Genomic DNA, 15,732 nt, shown 5'->3' with positions numbered 1-15,732 from the left:
CCTTTAAAACAAGTACATTGAAAAAAAGAAAGAAAAGGAAAGTACTATAGTGAACCAGATTTGATCTACAGACATTGCTATGTTGCTTTTTTATTTAATTTTGACTATAAAATTATGAGAAAATGCCTTTGCCTTTTCAATTATTATTGCGAGGAGGCCCTGAGAGAATTTAACATAAGTGAGTGAATGAATAATGACGACAGTGTAGCACTTGGTATAACAGACTTGTAAAGCGCAATACAAGTGTAAGCCATTATTATTATTATTATTATTATTATTATTATTATTATTATTATTATTATTATTATTATTATTATTATTATTATTATTATTACTTAAGTTACTTTTTAAACAAATACACGTGCATTTCCTTTCCAAATGTATTTATTTATTTTTTATAATTATTAGCATTTGGGAAGTGCCGTTAAGGTCATGTTTGTAACAGCCAAAGAGGGTAAACAAAGCGAAAAAACCCTGAAATTTCTCTATTCACTGGAACAAATGCTTTATTGTGAACACGTAGAAACATGATGTTTCTAATAAATGAATATTCAGCAAAATGGCGAGGAACAAAATGGTTTGACAATCCATAAAAAAAGACAATGCTAACAGGAAGCTTACGTTAGCTTTGTGCCACGCTATGCTAACGTTAAAAAAACGGTAAAAAGAGTGAAAAATCGTGATTTCAGTGAGATGTTTCCTTCAGTTGTATGACGGTTGCCGTGGCAATAGCTAATTTAAATAATTCCATGTTTTTTGATTCTAAAGATGACGGTATGTATGTGTATCTATAGCAACTAGCACATTCCTGCCATCTGTAGCTGAGAGTAAACATCGCACGGTGGCACAGAAGTCGGTTTTCTGCAAATAATCTCAACAAAACATTGAAATTCAACCTTCAAAAGAGCCATGGACGGTAAGTGTCAAGTGCTAATAAGCGTTTGGCTTGGTTTTTCATCGAGTTTTAGAGGGAAAGACGTCAAAATATGTTGTAACATCGACCAGAGCATAGTTTCTGGGTTTTATCTGTTAGCCCGGTTTCTAGACTTAAAAAAACTATTGATAGTGTCAAAACATGACCTTAAATGATAGTTGAACTCAAGTAGGCAACTTTGCTTCGCTTTTATCAATGTTACCTCGACAAAAACATACTTTAAGATGATGTTTTGTGGTTTCACTGTCACTAACTCCATGGTGTCAAGTGCTAATAAGCGTCTTACATCAAGTGAGGGACGGAAGGGGCATTAAAATATGTTGTAACATCTACCTGACAATAGTTTGTGGATTTTATGTGGATTTTAAACTATATGTGAGCGTATCTGGCTCTTGAGACCTGTTAGTGCTATTTCCAGACTTCAAAAACTATTGATAGTGTCAAAACATGACTGAACTCAAGTAGGCAACTTTGCTTCGCTTTTATCAATGTTACTGCGACAAAAACATACTTTAAGATGATGTTTTGTGGTTTCACTGTCACTAATAACTCCTTGTTTCTTCACAGAGAGGCGGAGAAGCCCTCGTCTTCAAGAGAACGGATACTACAACGCTGATGGGCGGCCCTCTATCAACTACAGTGACCCTCTGCGCAGGTGAGTATCTTTGCAGCCATTTTATTGATGGTAGACTATTGTTATTTATATTACGACGCCTTTAAAGTTGAGAAATGTTTTTATAAACCAATCCCTCTGGAGAAGTGGTGTGTTAAAACTGTATTACGATACTTAGAAATGAGTGTGAGCTACAGTTAACAGTTTAAAATGCTGAAAATACTCTTTATTTCATTGTGAGCATAAAAAAAATCGGTGTAGAGCCTTTAAACTGTAAAGGAATGCAAATCTGTTGATCCAGCCCCTAATAACACATGTTTCTCTCTTCCAGGTCACCAAAAAAGAGTGGCCAGAGGCCCCCTACAGCGCCCCCAGCTGTCGATGGCTTCCTGACGTGTCATGCATTCGTCATCTCCCTCTGCGTGATCGTTTGGGTTTCTTGCGTCAGCATGACCTACATCTCGTTGATGCTGCTCGAACAGCCGAAAATGAAAAGCAACGAGTCAGTCCAGCTGTCGGTCCCAGACCAATCGCTGAAAACGCCGAGCGATGAGTCAGTCCAGCCGTCGATCCCAGACCAATCGCTGAAAACAACGAAAGACGAGCCAATCCTGTCGCCAAAGCCGGATGGACAGCGGAACCTCCCTGGAAAATCACAAGGTATATTCAGAGTAATATTGTACAATATAACAGGCATACAAAGCCAACTTTTTGGAGGTTTGAATAATGTTTTAATATAGTTCCCTCGTCTAAAATGTACCGCGTCATTCATAGAGTTTTGCGTAATCCTGTCGTGATCCTGTTTATCTTGGTCACTGCTTCTTCTGCTGTTGAAGTGCCCCAATGTGTACACACTTTAAATCCCATAATACAACATCAGATCGGTTCTGAGTAGATTGTTAATCGCTCTGTCTGAAAGTTTGTTTTTAGATTAGTTAAGTTATTCCTACTGCTGCCTGAGGGGGGAGCTCTAGACGAACTCTTGACCAGCTCAGTTGATTATAAAATATGAATTGTCTTATGTTTATTAACCCCTTAACTCCCACCTGAACCGAGCACACACTGGCTTTTCCCCAGTCCAAAATCTTCTGGAAAAAAGCTCTGAAAATAGCAACGAAACTGAGACAAAAACAATGATGGAAATGTGACAAAAAAGTAAGAACACATTGACAAAAAAGTGATGAAAAATTGACGAAAAAGTGGCAAAAATGTCACAAGAAATTGACAAGAAATTGACAAAAAAAATGACAAAAATGTCACAAAAAAATGACAAAAATATGATTTAAAAAATGACAAAAAAAAGACAAAAATGTGACAAAAAATGACCAAAAAAATGACAAAAAAACTACAAAAATGAGTTGAATACCCAACAAAAAAATGATGGCAAAAATAAATCTGATGACGTGAGGAAAAAGATCATCTCTGGTCAGGCGGGAGTTAAGAGGTTAAGCCTAAAGACTACACGTGTACTAATGAAAATCTTTTGTCTTCCTCAGATTTCACAATCCTGGGATCCCGCTCTTCAGACACGTACACACGCATGGGCTACATCGAGAAAATGCTGAACTGGATGTTTCCCAAGCACGCCTGGATTCTTCAGAAATGGCAGAATCTGGTGCCTGGGTCCTGCTGGCCATTCCAAGGATCTGCTGGCCAACTCCACGTCCAGCTGGACAAACCGACCCACATCAGCCACGTCACGGTAGGACACATCACCAAAGCCCAGTCCCCGACAGGAGAAAACCTCTCTGCGCCAAGACTGTTCTCCGTCCATGTAAGTATCTGAGACATTATTTAAAGCCAATGGAAAATTAATATTATGTTGTTTGTTAAATGTAATGTCTGTTTTTTTTGTGCTTTCAGGGAGTGGAAAGCAGCGACAGCAGTGAGACGCTACTGGGTCGATTCGAGTTCGACGCGAGCGGAGAAGCCTTTCAAACGTTCCCCGTGGATCCCGCCGTCCAGAAGGCCTTCAAGGACGTCCGACTCAATGTGGAGAGCAACTGGGGAAACAGCGAGTACACTTGCCTTTACAACTTCAGGGTGCACGAGACCCCGGTGCAGCCTTAGTGCAGTGTGACTCCAACGGCGCAGAGAAAATGGTGTTAGAGTTGACTCTGGACAAATTGGCTTTAGTCACAGAGTCAATGTAGTTTTCTGGACATGTGACAGTGAATGGACTTTGGAGGGGATGTCAGGAGTTTAGTTGGTGGGTTTATAGGTATAGGAGACCTGTGAAACCGCTTAGAATCTGGAAGGATTTAGGTGGGTTTATAGGTGAAGACCTGTGAAACCGCTTAGAATCTGGAAGGATTTAGGTGGGTTTATAGGTGAAGACCTGTGAAACCGCTTAAAATCTGGAAGGATTTAGGTGGGTTTATAGGTGAAGACCTGTGAAACCGCTTAAAATCTGGAAGGATTTAGGTGGGTTTATAGGTAGAATCTGGAAGGATTTAGGTGGGTTTATAGGTGAAGACCTGTGAAACCGCTTAAAATCTGGAAGGATTTAGGTGGGTTTATAGGTAGAATCTGGAAGGATTTAGGTGGGTTTATAGGTGAAGACCTGTGAAACCGCTTAAAATCTGGAAGGATTTAGGTGGGTTTATAGGTAGAATCTGGAAGGATTTAGGTGGGTTTATAGGTGAAGACCTGTGAAACTGCTTAGAATCTGGAAGGATTTAGGTGGGTTTATAGGTGAAGACCTGTGAAACCACTTAGAATCTGGAAGGATTTAGGTGGGTTTATAGGTAGAATCTGGAAGGATTTAGGTGGGTTTATAGGTGAAGACCTGTGAAACCACTTAGAATCTGGAAGGATTTAGGTGGGTTTATAGGTGAAGACCTGTGAAACCACTTAGAATCTGGAAGGATTTAGGTGGGTTTATAGGTAGAATCTGGAAGGATTTAGGTGGGTTTATAGGTGAAGACCTGTGAAACCACTTAGAATCTGGAAGGATTTAGGTGGGTTTATAGGTGAAGACCTGTGAAACCGCTTAGAATCTGGAAGGATTTAGGTGGGTTTATAGGTAGAATCTGGAAGGATTTAGGTGGGTTTATAGGTGAAGACCTGTGAAACCACTTAGAATCTGGAAGGATTTAGGTGGGTTTATAGGTGAAGACCTGTGAAACCACTTAAAATCTGGAAGGATTTAGGTGGGTTTATAGGTAGAATCTGGAAGGATTTAGGTGGGTTTATAGGTGAAGACCTGTGAAACTGCTTAGAATCTGGAAGGATTTAGGTGGGTTTATAGGTGAAGACCTGTGAAACCACTTAGAATCTGGAAGGATTTAGGTGGGTTTATAGGTAGAATCTGGAAGGATTTAGGTGGGTTTATAGGTGAAGACCTGTGAAACCACTTAGAATCTGGAAGGATTTAGGTGGGTTTATAGGTGAAGACCTGTGAAACCGCTTAGAATCTGGAAGGATTTAGGTGGGTTTATAGGTAGAATCTGGAAGGATTTAGGTGGGTTTATAGGTGAAGACCTGTGAAACCACTTAGAATCTGGAAGGATTTAGGTGGGTTTATAGGTGAAGACCTGTGAAACCACTTAGAATCTGGAAGGATTTAGGTGGGTTTATAGGTGAAGACCTGTGAAACCACTTAGAATCTGGAAGGATTTAGGTGGGTTTATAGGTAGAATCTGGAAGGATTTAGGTGGGTTTATAGGTGAAGACCTGTGAAACCACTTAGAATCTGGAAGGATTTAGGTGGGTTTATAGGCATAGGAAACCTGTGAAACCGCTTATAATTATGTATTGGTCTTGACGTGGTCCGACCTTTAAGTTCCACGGTACCCAAGTTTCTCAGTTTGTATCTCGGGGCGCCGTTGTACAAACAGGGAACATACAGTAGGTGCCTGGGAACGCAGGGCGGACACATTTGGGCATTTGCAGATTTGACAGCGCTGAGGTTCTCTGGAGGTTTGAGCAGGCCCAACACCTTAACTGTAGCCAATAGCGAGGCTTTGAATACTCACTGTTTGTCCCGCTGATGTATTGATCCAACCAGCAAGCGAGGTTACGAGAACTTCGCTGGCTGGTGACTCAATGCAGCAGCGGACCAACGAGTGCCGTTCCTTTGTGGATAACTTTATCTGATTCGACATCACTTTGATATCAAATTTATCCCTTGCTCACAAATGAATCAATTCCACTTTGACATCATCCTGGTTGTTCGTAGCACTGTTCACATATCCAGAAACTTACAAAATTATAGAGAGGGGTCATGTCCTTTTAATGTCATGTTAATGTCTATGTCGTGTTTACTAACGTCTTTTTGTCTCCCTTGTTTGTTTCCTCATTTAATACTGTTTGTCTCTCTCCAGGTTACACCAGTGATTCTTCTACAGACAGTGGTGTCCAAAGGCTCCATTAAGGGCGGCACGGAGGCGCTTGCATGTTCTCCCCGTGTCTGCGTAGGTTTCCTCCGGGTACTCCGGTTTCCCCTACCACAAAAAACATGCACAATCGGTTCCTCTCTGGGGCCGGGACTCCCCTGAAAAAGAGATTTAGTCGTCTCAGTGGGAATGACTTAAGGTCGAGGCGCTGCAGGTGAATAGGGAAAAACATTTATTTACTCCTCTCCTGTTTCATATAGAAATTAGACATTTAATACAATTCGTCAATATGTTTCACGTGATTGAATCTTCCTGTTTGACATGATTAGCTGTGAAAAATAAAAAGTTTATATTTTTACATATTTGACCTTGTACTGACCATTTTTTAGATTGTTCTTCATATCACGTGGTAACATTCACTTTACAGCCTGATAAACGCCATGGTTAGTGAGAGCTTAACCCCTTAACTCCCACCTGAACCGAGCACATTTTCTCCAGTTTGGCTTTACCCCAGTCCAAAAGCTTCTGGAAAAAACCTGTGAAAATAGCAACAAAACTGAGACGAAAAAATATGATGAAATGACAAAAATGTGACAAAAAACTTGACCAAAAAGACTTGACTCTGAAGCTGTTGTGTTATGATTTGGTTGGTCGGCTGCCTCCTCTCTGTTTCCTCTTCTTTGCAGCAGAGCGGTTTGTGGCGAGGGGGCGTGGCCGACTCCTCCTGGCGCCGCAGATCAGCCTCAGTGTGATGTACCTGGATGTCTCAGCACCAGTCTGCCAGATAACTCCATCCTGGATCTCCTCGTCCAGCTCCCTGCCTCCACTGCCTGCTCCAAGTTTGTGAGAAAAATAAACTGTTAAACTTACCTCTGGCTTCCTATGGAAGCCCATTTTCGCCATGTTAAAAAAATAAAAGCCCAACAGGAAGTCGAAATTTCGAGTTTAAATCTCGAAATTACGAGTTGAATACCCAACAAAAAAATGATGAAAAAAAAAAATCTGATGACGTGAGGAAAAAGATCCTCTCGGTTCAGGCGGGCGTTAAGAGGTTAAGACCTTATGCCTCAGAAACTTACTCTGAAAACTTACTCGTAATTTCGAGATTTAAACTCGTAGTACGAGTTTAAAACTCGAAATTTCGAGTTTAAATCTCGAAATTACGACTTCCTGTTGGGCTTTTATTTCTTTAACATGGCGGAAACGGGCTTCCATATTTTACAGAAAGAGTTTAATCATAATAAAGCTCTGTTTTCCTTGTGTCGACTGATAAACGTTTTCTGACATGTTTGATTTTCTAATGACCTGACACTGTGGAGACGAATGTTGTTCAAATAAATGATTAAATCTGTCTTTAGCGTCGTCTCTTTATGTTTCCTTTGGTAGATTTACATTAAACGCGTTTATTTCCATCTATGTGTAGCTTGGCTGTACCGAGAGTCTGATGCAGATGTGGAGCGGCTGCCAGCCGCACGTCCTGACGCACAGGCAGCTCCACCACGGAGGCTGCATCGATTAGACCAGTTTTGTTTCATAAATTCAGCTTAGCCTTCAATGTATTACCTACCTTCATCAGGCCCAAAACGCTTTACAGCAAGAAACCAGCCGCCCATTCACACTCTCATTTATCAACCAATGTACACAGACACTGAAGGCAAGGTGGGTAGTTTTATTTCTTGACCAAGGACACAGTGGGCCCCTTCAGGAGCTGGGATTCGAACCCCCGACCATGGATATGCAGTTGCCAATGTAATTATGCACACCGGTGTGTATAGGCACTCATAAGTTTACACATTTAACTTGCATAGGGCTGAATCAGACTGATGTGTTAAATAAACAACTCCATACACGTCATTGTTCAATTAATACAGATATTCACCATATCCCATCCTTCTGTTTAGTGGTACCCAGCCTCTTTGTCTCACGCACCCCTTGAGTTCATTTATACTCCGAGAACCCCCCACCTGAGTATCTTGCCACCATCATAACAAAGTGACCGACTGAATATTCAGTATTTAATAGTGTTCAGAATTAAGCGAGAATACCCTCAAAATCAAACGTTTTGAGAAACAGAATAAAAACTAGCTTGCTTCTCGGTTTCAATTTCTTCTAAAATCTGAAATCATTCCAAGTACCCCCTGCTAAGTGCTCAAGTACCCCTGGTTGTTAGTGATGAGCCAGCCTAACATTAGTGCAATAAAACAAAGGCACCAGCGAGATCTGCAGTAGCCTGTCACATGTCAGTCATACAATCTCATGACACTTGCAAATAATTTAAAAAAGGTCTTTATTTAGTACTTTTACATATGGCTTTCACAGATATTTTATTACAAACAGGTTGTACAAAAAAGAAAATCAAGAATTTTGAACCAACCACAAGTAGATGACAATGGGATAGTAATCACAATGTTTTTTTCCTGGTCATGAAGCAGTCAAATAAAAAGACTAAAACAAAGGTAAAACAGTTTGACAAGGGACTGATGTGCTTAAAGTAAATTTAATTACAATTCTTCTGATCCCTTTACAGTGTACAGCTTGTGTGTTCAGTGTTTTACATTTGTGATATCATCCAGAAAAACCAATGTTAGTATGTACCATCAAGTAAACACAAATAAAACTGCAGAAGTCATTTCTGATAATACGCAGTGCCCCGAGGGTGTCATATCATGATTGCCTACCATCTTCCTTACATTTCAAGTTAACATTTGCCACCACTTCAAATTATCTAGACAAGATCATTATTCTGTATAATACTACGACAATACATCTCCTTCAATCAGTTTTGTGATTTGATGATGGAATCAACAGTATCAAATTCATACTTAAAAAAAGAGCAACACAGCATTAAGTTAGATTGCACTGCATCTAGGTTCATTTAGAAACATCCGGCGGTTGATCAATCAACAGGTAGAAAAAGAGTCATTGTTTTTTCCAGACAAATGTCAAGTCTCTACGTTCAAAGTTTGCTGCATACACAGGATATTCAGTCTTTTGCAGAGCGTCTCCTGTTTCATGTCTCTCGTCTTGCCTTCTTCTTTTTTGCTGGTTTGGGTCCTTGGGTCTCTTCAGGTTTCTCTGTATGTGGGGGGCAAACACATTTGAGGATATTGTACTGTACAAATGTGGTTTAGATTGATCCATTAAACTTTTACACATCAAAACTCATATTAACAATGGTCTGCCACAAACAAATGTGACTTCTATGGTGTTAACCTTACTTTGCTGTGCTGGAGCAGGAGGGCTGCTGTTGGCAGTGGGCTCCCTGTCTGGCTTTTGTGGCACTTGTGTGACAGGTTGTTTCTGGACTGCATTCTCCTTCATAGTTCGCTCAGCTTTCCCCTGAACAAACAAGGAGTTGAAGAAATACTCACAGTCAGGTATCAGGAAAAATATTTCACAAAATGTCGACAAACATACAAGAACCCATTACACACTTTGAATAAAAAGATAATACGCATATGGCTTCTATACTAGAACAGCTACTACAGCTTTAACTACTGTCCACCAGTAAAATCCACTCATTCATTCTTCCAAGGGACGCACCAATCAGGTACTGATATAGGGGCTATATCAGTAACAGTATTGATTCCAAGTATCTGAATATGAGCCGATACCTGTTCTGGCTCTCAGTGTTTTAAAAATACAACGTTCATCAACTGATATGCTGCACCACATTTCAAAAAAGTCTTAACATGGAGAATTCTGACTTTCGTTCACCGCGCAAAACCACATCTAGCCTCAACCAATCAAGGCTGGGATAGAAACTGACCGTTTCCCCTAAAGTAATACAATAATACTGTCCTCTGTTGAAGGACTCGGTGTGTGTAATTTAGGTTAGGAAATGGTGATAAAGAATAATTAATAAAATATATATGATATTTACTAACTTATTGCTCAATAAATGACAGATAAACAATACATTTCTGCGCTCAATATTTACCGTTTGTACATTCATTCTCATTATTGTCTCAATTCTTTTAATGTAATATCTTACTTTTACCCTACTTCGGTTGTATTTCATAATATTTCATGTTTATCGTGGGGATATTTTAAGGTCCAGTACCTTTCAAACAAAACTTTACAGTCACTTTTAAGCCTTACAGTTAGTTTCTATGGGATTAAAAGGTCTTTAAGTGTTTTGTGGCTCAATATATCTATATATATATTTAACAACTACAAAATCTGTTATGGTGACAGCCTATATGTGACCTGTGTCATGCAGCCACGGATATTTAGTTTAGCAAAAGTCCCGTGATGCTGATGTTTTTCCATTACAATTTATTTGTAAAAAAAAAAAACCTTGAGCTGTAACATCTCATTTGCAAGATAAGACAAGACTTTATTGATCTCACAGCTTAAGAAAGATCCCCTTTTCACTCCCAGCAGCTACTTTTGCATTTGGAATCAGATATGTGTAATATGCAAACCAATATGGTTTATCAATATTGATACTTGTATCAGAGGCAAAATGGGTGGATCGGTGCATCTCAAATTCTTCTAATTTCATTTTTCATTACAAACGTACACAACTCCCCCAGGTAAAACCAATAGTATGCATTGGAACACTTGCCTCAGCTGGTTTGGCATTCTGGACGGAGGCAGGGATGTCCTGAACTGGAGGCTGCTTCTTCACCGAGGACACAGGAGCCTCCTTCTCTGGCTCTTCTCTCTTTACAAACAAATTATTGAAAAATTATTGCAGAAGACAGTGACAAAGTGATCGCTAAATCTCAAAAATGCTTCAAAGCCAATTAAAGAAATGGTTTTCTATTTGAGATATGCCAATTCAAATGGTCAGTCAATTATACATTTCTATCATAACAAGTACCTGTCCATCGGTGACACCTTCTTCAGCTGCCTTCTTCTTCTTTTTCTTCTTTCTTTTACTTTTAGTTGTTCCATCACCAGACACGTCATCTTTGTCCTTCTCATTGTCATCATCCTAAAATAAAAACGCAGTATGTTTCATGTGGTGTTGGCAGAACCATTCATAATACAACAACAGCCACAAGGGGTCAGCAGAAGAACAATTGATTGATGGATTATCTATTGTGAGAAAACGGTACCTTTCCACACTAAAAAACTAAAGAGGAAACACTGGACACCAATTCTAATTTTTATGGGGTAGGCATGACGTGTAGGTAAACTCACAGCTGCCTCGATGAGCAGGTTGTTCTTGTCTTCTGGCACTGGGGGCTCATCCATGGGCTCGGCATCAACGGCAGGTTCTTCATAGTTGCCCCAAACCTCGGCGGGAGCGTTCCAGTCCGAGTTACAATCAATGGAGCCCCCATCTGAAAAAACAATGAGGTGAAAAGAGGGAATTTTAGTGATTAGTCAAGTTCTCAATATATAAAACAAAAATAAGAAAACCTTTAGCTGTACTGTCGATCATCTCATTAAAACACATTTTAGATTTATTATTGTTGGAACTGTAGAAGCAACAGAATCAAACTTTAAAACTGGATTGTGTTCAACAAAATTCAATCCATCCAAACATCCCAAGGAGGAGGGATAAAATAAATATATTCATAAATCAGAGCTTTTAATTATGACAATATCTATCTTTGAGCTCTCTACTCACTGATGCCAGACCACTCATCATCCACAGCTGGTTGATTGAGCCATCGCAGCTCATTCACAGACTTTGGCTCTACAGAAACAGAATTTAAGTAAAGCAGATATTACACAGTGGGATGGTTTTCATAGAGGGTTTTTTCTTTAACAAAGCTTCTCTTTTTACAAATTAGACGTCTTACCCACAGCCGGCACCCCCAGCCCAGTGAAGGTCCCAAGACTGCTGCTGTCAATGACGGTCCATGATCCTAAAGAACAGGAGAGATGGAATTTTTAAATATTGATCAAATCATTAGATGCACTAGATCAGGGATGGCGAACTGGTCAGGCGGTCGGCGTCATATTGTGTTTATAATGTAGTAATAATAACAAGTTTCTAATAGTTAAGTCACAGTATGAAGCCCAAACATACCATCGATTTCAGAGCCCCACAGTGAAGCTGGCTCTCGATTGGTCGCCCAGTTTACAGCCTTTGGAGCGAGAGCCTGAGGAGGAACTTTCGTCACCTCGGTCATCAGGACAGGAGCAGCAGCTGGTTCAGTTTTGACGGGGCCTAAGAAATTGAAACAGTGAGAAGTTATACTTTTTAAAGTATAAATATGTACATGTGTTATTGTATTAAAAAATAATGTTACTACCTTTGGGTGCAACTACCTCAACCTTCTCTGGTTTAACTTTGTCTCCTAAAACATGGAGAAAGAAAAGATAAAAATCCCATCTCCAAAAGGTCTCATGTCTAAAACCTAAACCTAAATCAACTCTAAGGACATGGGCTGAAACACATGAGATTTTATTTAATTTAGTCTTTTATTAAATGCTCCTGCAGTCGTATTTATCACTTGCGTACAAAACCAATTCAAAAGTGTCATACGTAAGAGTTTAACGTGGAGTTTGTGATTTATAAGTTACATCTTAACATGCGCAGTTGGGGACCTGTCCACAAACTCTCAATCTCAAGAGCAGAGTTTTCAGATTTGAGAAAGGAGGCTTCTTTATGCACCACAACAGTTCCCTCTCCTCCTCACCACCCGGACTGGACCACTGCCCCTCCTGCTCCTCACTCACATCACCTAAATCTGTCAAAACAAAGCTCTTCTTTATATTCCAAATCAGGGGTGTCAAACTCATTTTGGGTGGTGGGCCAAAATTCAGTACTAGTAGTAGTACTACTACTACCACCATAATCATAACAATAATAATACTAATAACCTTTTTTTAGCTGCCCCCTAGTGGCTGGAGAGAGTTTTCTGGTTATTTCTTTAAAAATGTATACTTGCATTTTATTTTTTTATTTTTTTTACATATTCAGGAATTTATGCTTTAAGGCTGAATTAAATCATCTTGCGAGTGTGGATCTCGTGTTTGACACATGTGTTCAAAATGGTTATTTCCAAACGTTAATTGACGGCATAGTGCACAATGCCAGTATTGTGGGATCAAGCAGAGTTGAAGCAGAGTACACTTATCAACAAAGATCCACAGACTTGTGTCCTGCTGCTGCATTATCAGCCCGTGTCTGTAAAAACTTCATTATCGGCTCAAGTCTCATCTACAGTTTACAGTCATCCATGAACCAACCTCCTTTTTTCTTCTTCGAGTTGGCGGGTGGTGCAGCTGGAGAGCCCTTAGGCTGGTCTGAGGTGGTGGTAACTGGTGTGTCACCACCTCCTGGACTAGAGGACCCATCGCTGGAGTTTTTTTCCTTTTTACGTTGCTCGCGCTTTTCCTTGTTGCTGACCTTGGTCTCCCATGTTCCTGAAAGGAAATAAAAGCAAGTGTGTGCAGTTTTAGGACGTTAAAGGATCTAGAAAGTGTGGTATGAAAAGCAAGTAATAAATGCTATTCAACCACTAGAGCCCTTAGGCATCGACGATCTGGGTTGAACTGCTTTCGTGACAGTGTGACAGTTTAAGAAGCGGCCATGCCCATGAATGACTTCAGCAGAAAAATTGTGGCAACATCTGATAGAAGCAGCAACAGGCGTGGCTCTAGCTTTCCACAACCAGCAATGCATACGTTTTGATTTACCCTTTTTTGAGCCTGCTTTAATTTAAAAGTATCTCCTCCGGTTGGAAAAGAGGGAGGGTTTGTGTACAAATATGTAGCTTTTGACGCATGAGCCGCGGGGGATCCGACTGTATGTGTATGATTGTCAAAGGCTTAGAGATAAGATAATCCTTTACTGATCTCACAATTAAACATCTAATTTCAAAATACCTCGAACTCATGATAAAAGACGGGAATTCAAAATTATTAATACATTTACTGAGAAGTGGAGCGCACCCATTTTAAAACACCCCAATAAAAGATTTCATGGTTGAAGATGTACATAATAAATAACTAACTGATAACACCCACCTTCTTCGGGTTCTTTGCTTTCCGTAGTGACAATCTTTGCTGGCTCTTTGGCTGCTTGTTTGGCCTTCTTCTTCGATTTCTTTATCTAGAAGTGAAATAACCGAGTGAGCATAAGGCCAAAAGGTTTGTGTCGTCAGAACCTCAACAATTTCCTGGCACATTCTGCAATAAATCAAGAGTCTGTGTTTGTTCAGATAAAAACGTTTAAAGTTTATTGGATGGATTTCCCAGTAGTGACCCGGCAGCTCTGTGTCTCTTTCTCCCTCCCCTTTTCTTTTTTTTCCTTCTGATGTTTTTAGTTAATGTTGTGAATATAACAATATATGTGAATAGAAATATTTCTTGATATATGAAAAAAAGAAGTACCAATAATACATTAACTTTAAACCTACAGTGTCGCGTGGCCTTTACTGGGATGCCTCCTTGAGGACACTGCTGCCTGTGCAGGTTTAAAACTGAAACATTACACTGCCAGCTGTTGTGGTTACATCACTCCTGTGTGACAGTGAGGAAGTAAGAGTTTTTTATTTAACTCGCTAGACTTTTGAAAAGGTCTCAAACTGGTCTATACATTAAGAGAAAGAAAACTGAACAGAGGCGAAGGGCTAACCACAGTCTTCTCAATAAAATTCTCAAACTTTCAGGGGTTTCACTTCATGTCATTGTCCAGATTTAATCTTGGCTGGGTCTTTATTTAGTTTATTTGAGACTATATTGGGTAATCTCTTTATTGTCGTGGTTTATCTGAGCGTATGAATAGCACACAGAATAAATCATGGCCGGTGACTTGCCTCAGCAGCAGCCTTCTCGGTCTTAACTTCTGGAGGGGGCGGCTGATGGTGATGTGGCACAATTTCCTCTGTCTCTACAGCGTCTTCCTGTGGCTCCACCACTGCTCTCCCGTTGGGTTGAGATTTCTGATAATGATCACACAAACACTTACTCAAAACACTGTACCATAACAAAGAAACGCACTGCGAGTCATACACAATAAACCATCTTTCAAATGTGGAAGTCCTGGGAGCACATAGCTGTCAGTTAGCATGACAGCTAGCCTAGCCAACTGACAGATCACTCACCTTCTCTGATTTCTTCTTCTTTTTCTTTGGCTCTGGTTTTTCAGCTCGCTTCACCTCGACACCACTGTCCACCTCCGCGGCTTGAACAGCGGGTTGTTTCTTGAAGACAGCCCGACATAGCGAGGCCCACAGAGCCACCATCAGCACCAGCCCGGAGCATGCGGCGAACAGGATCACCCATGGCGGAATGAGGTCGGGATTCAGCCCTAGATCCACGCCGAGCTCGGTCCGTAGCCAGAGCTGACCCCGGGAGAGAAGCTCAGTCGTGCGGGTGGTGATTACCTTCACCTGCTGCGAGGCTGCGTCCTGCCACTGCTCCATTTGAATCGTGTTTTTTTTCCCCCCGGTAACAACAGACCGATTAGACACGCTTCACTGGCTGCCGTTAGCGGGCTAGCCTAGCTGGTTTAATGCTAGCTAGAAATAACGGTACAGACTCGACAACATCATCCACAAAAATAAATCCGACCTCCCCTTCACCAGCAACATCGACTTAGCTTCGTCTTAAGCTAATCGGTAAAGTGTTGCCCACAGACGTGATAAACTAACCCAGCTACAAAGCAATCAGGGTCATTGATATCGCTGTGCAAGGCCGCCGCTCGCCCGACAATGCTCCGAGGCTGGTTTCAAGCAGGTTCACCTCATATGGCTCCACTTGACTGGAAGAAGCGCTACGTTCACGGCGCGTCGGAAAATTGGCACATTTCAGCTAAACCCAAACTTTCTTTTTTCCCCTCCCTTTTTTCTTTTTATATTATCTCATTGTAGATAGAACATTCCAGTGCGGACTTGTTAATGTCAGATTACTCACTGTGCTAAATCATTAATATTTTT

General features: G+C 40.6%; 1 protein-coding gene across 1 annotated transcript; it reads right to left on the bottom strand.

Annotated features, from left to right (window-relative positions):
• Window positions 1–8,172: 8,172 nt before the first annotated feature.
• Window positions 8,173–15,555, bottom strand: mtdhb (metadherin b). Its single transcript, XM_079560681.1, has 13 exons — window positions 14,899–15,555; window positions 14,611–14,736; window positions 13,820–13,904; window positions 13,040–13,216; window positions 12,100–12,144; window positions 11,874–12,014; window positions 11,644–11,709; window positions 11,469–11,537; window positions 11,036–11,178; window positions 10,713–10,826; window positions 10,410–10,553; window positions 9,103–9,298; window positions 8,173–8,959 (listed from the first exon to the last, which is right to left on the bottom strand). Exons 1-13 carry the CDS (start codon window positions 15,217–15,219, stop codon window positions 8,895–8,897), a joined length of 1,692 nt encoding a protein of 563 aa, XP_079416807.1. The 5' UTR covers window positions 15,220–15,555; the 3' UTR covers window positions 8,173–8,894.
• Between the last annotated feature and the right edge of the window lie 177 nt (window positions 15,556–15,732).

This window comes from Gobius niger (genome assembly GCF_951799975.1).
Source record: "Gobius niger genome assembly, chromosome: 8".
Taxonomy (NCBI): Eukaryota; Metazoa; Chordata; class Actinopteri; order Gobiiformes; family Gobiidae; genus Gobius; species Gobius niger.
This window is presented reverse-complemented; position numbering and strand designations above follow the sequence as displayed.

Bases quoted from the DNA above. Each gene is read 5' to 3' on its own strand.
- mtdhb (XM_079560681.1), bottom strand. From the start codon at position 15,219: ATGGAGCAGTGGCAGGACGCAGCCTCGCAGCAGGTGAAGGTAATCACC. The intron at 11,179-11,468 runs GTGAGTAGAGAG...TTGTTTTTTCAG, and splicing joins TGATGAGTGGTCTGGCATCA to ATGGGGGCTCCATTGATTGT. The intron at 10,827-11,035 runs GTGAGTTTACCT...TTTTTATTTTAG, and splicing joins ACCTGCTCATCGAGGCAGCT to GATGATGACAATGAGAAGGA.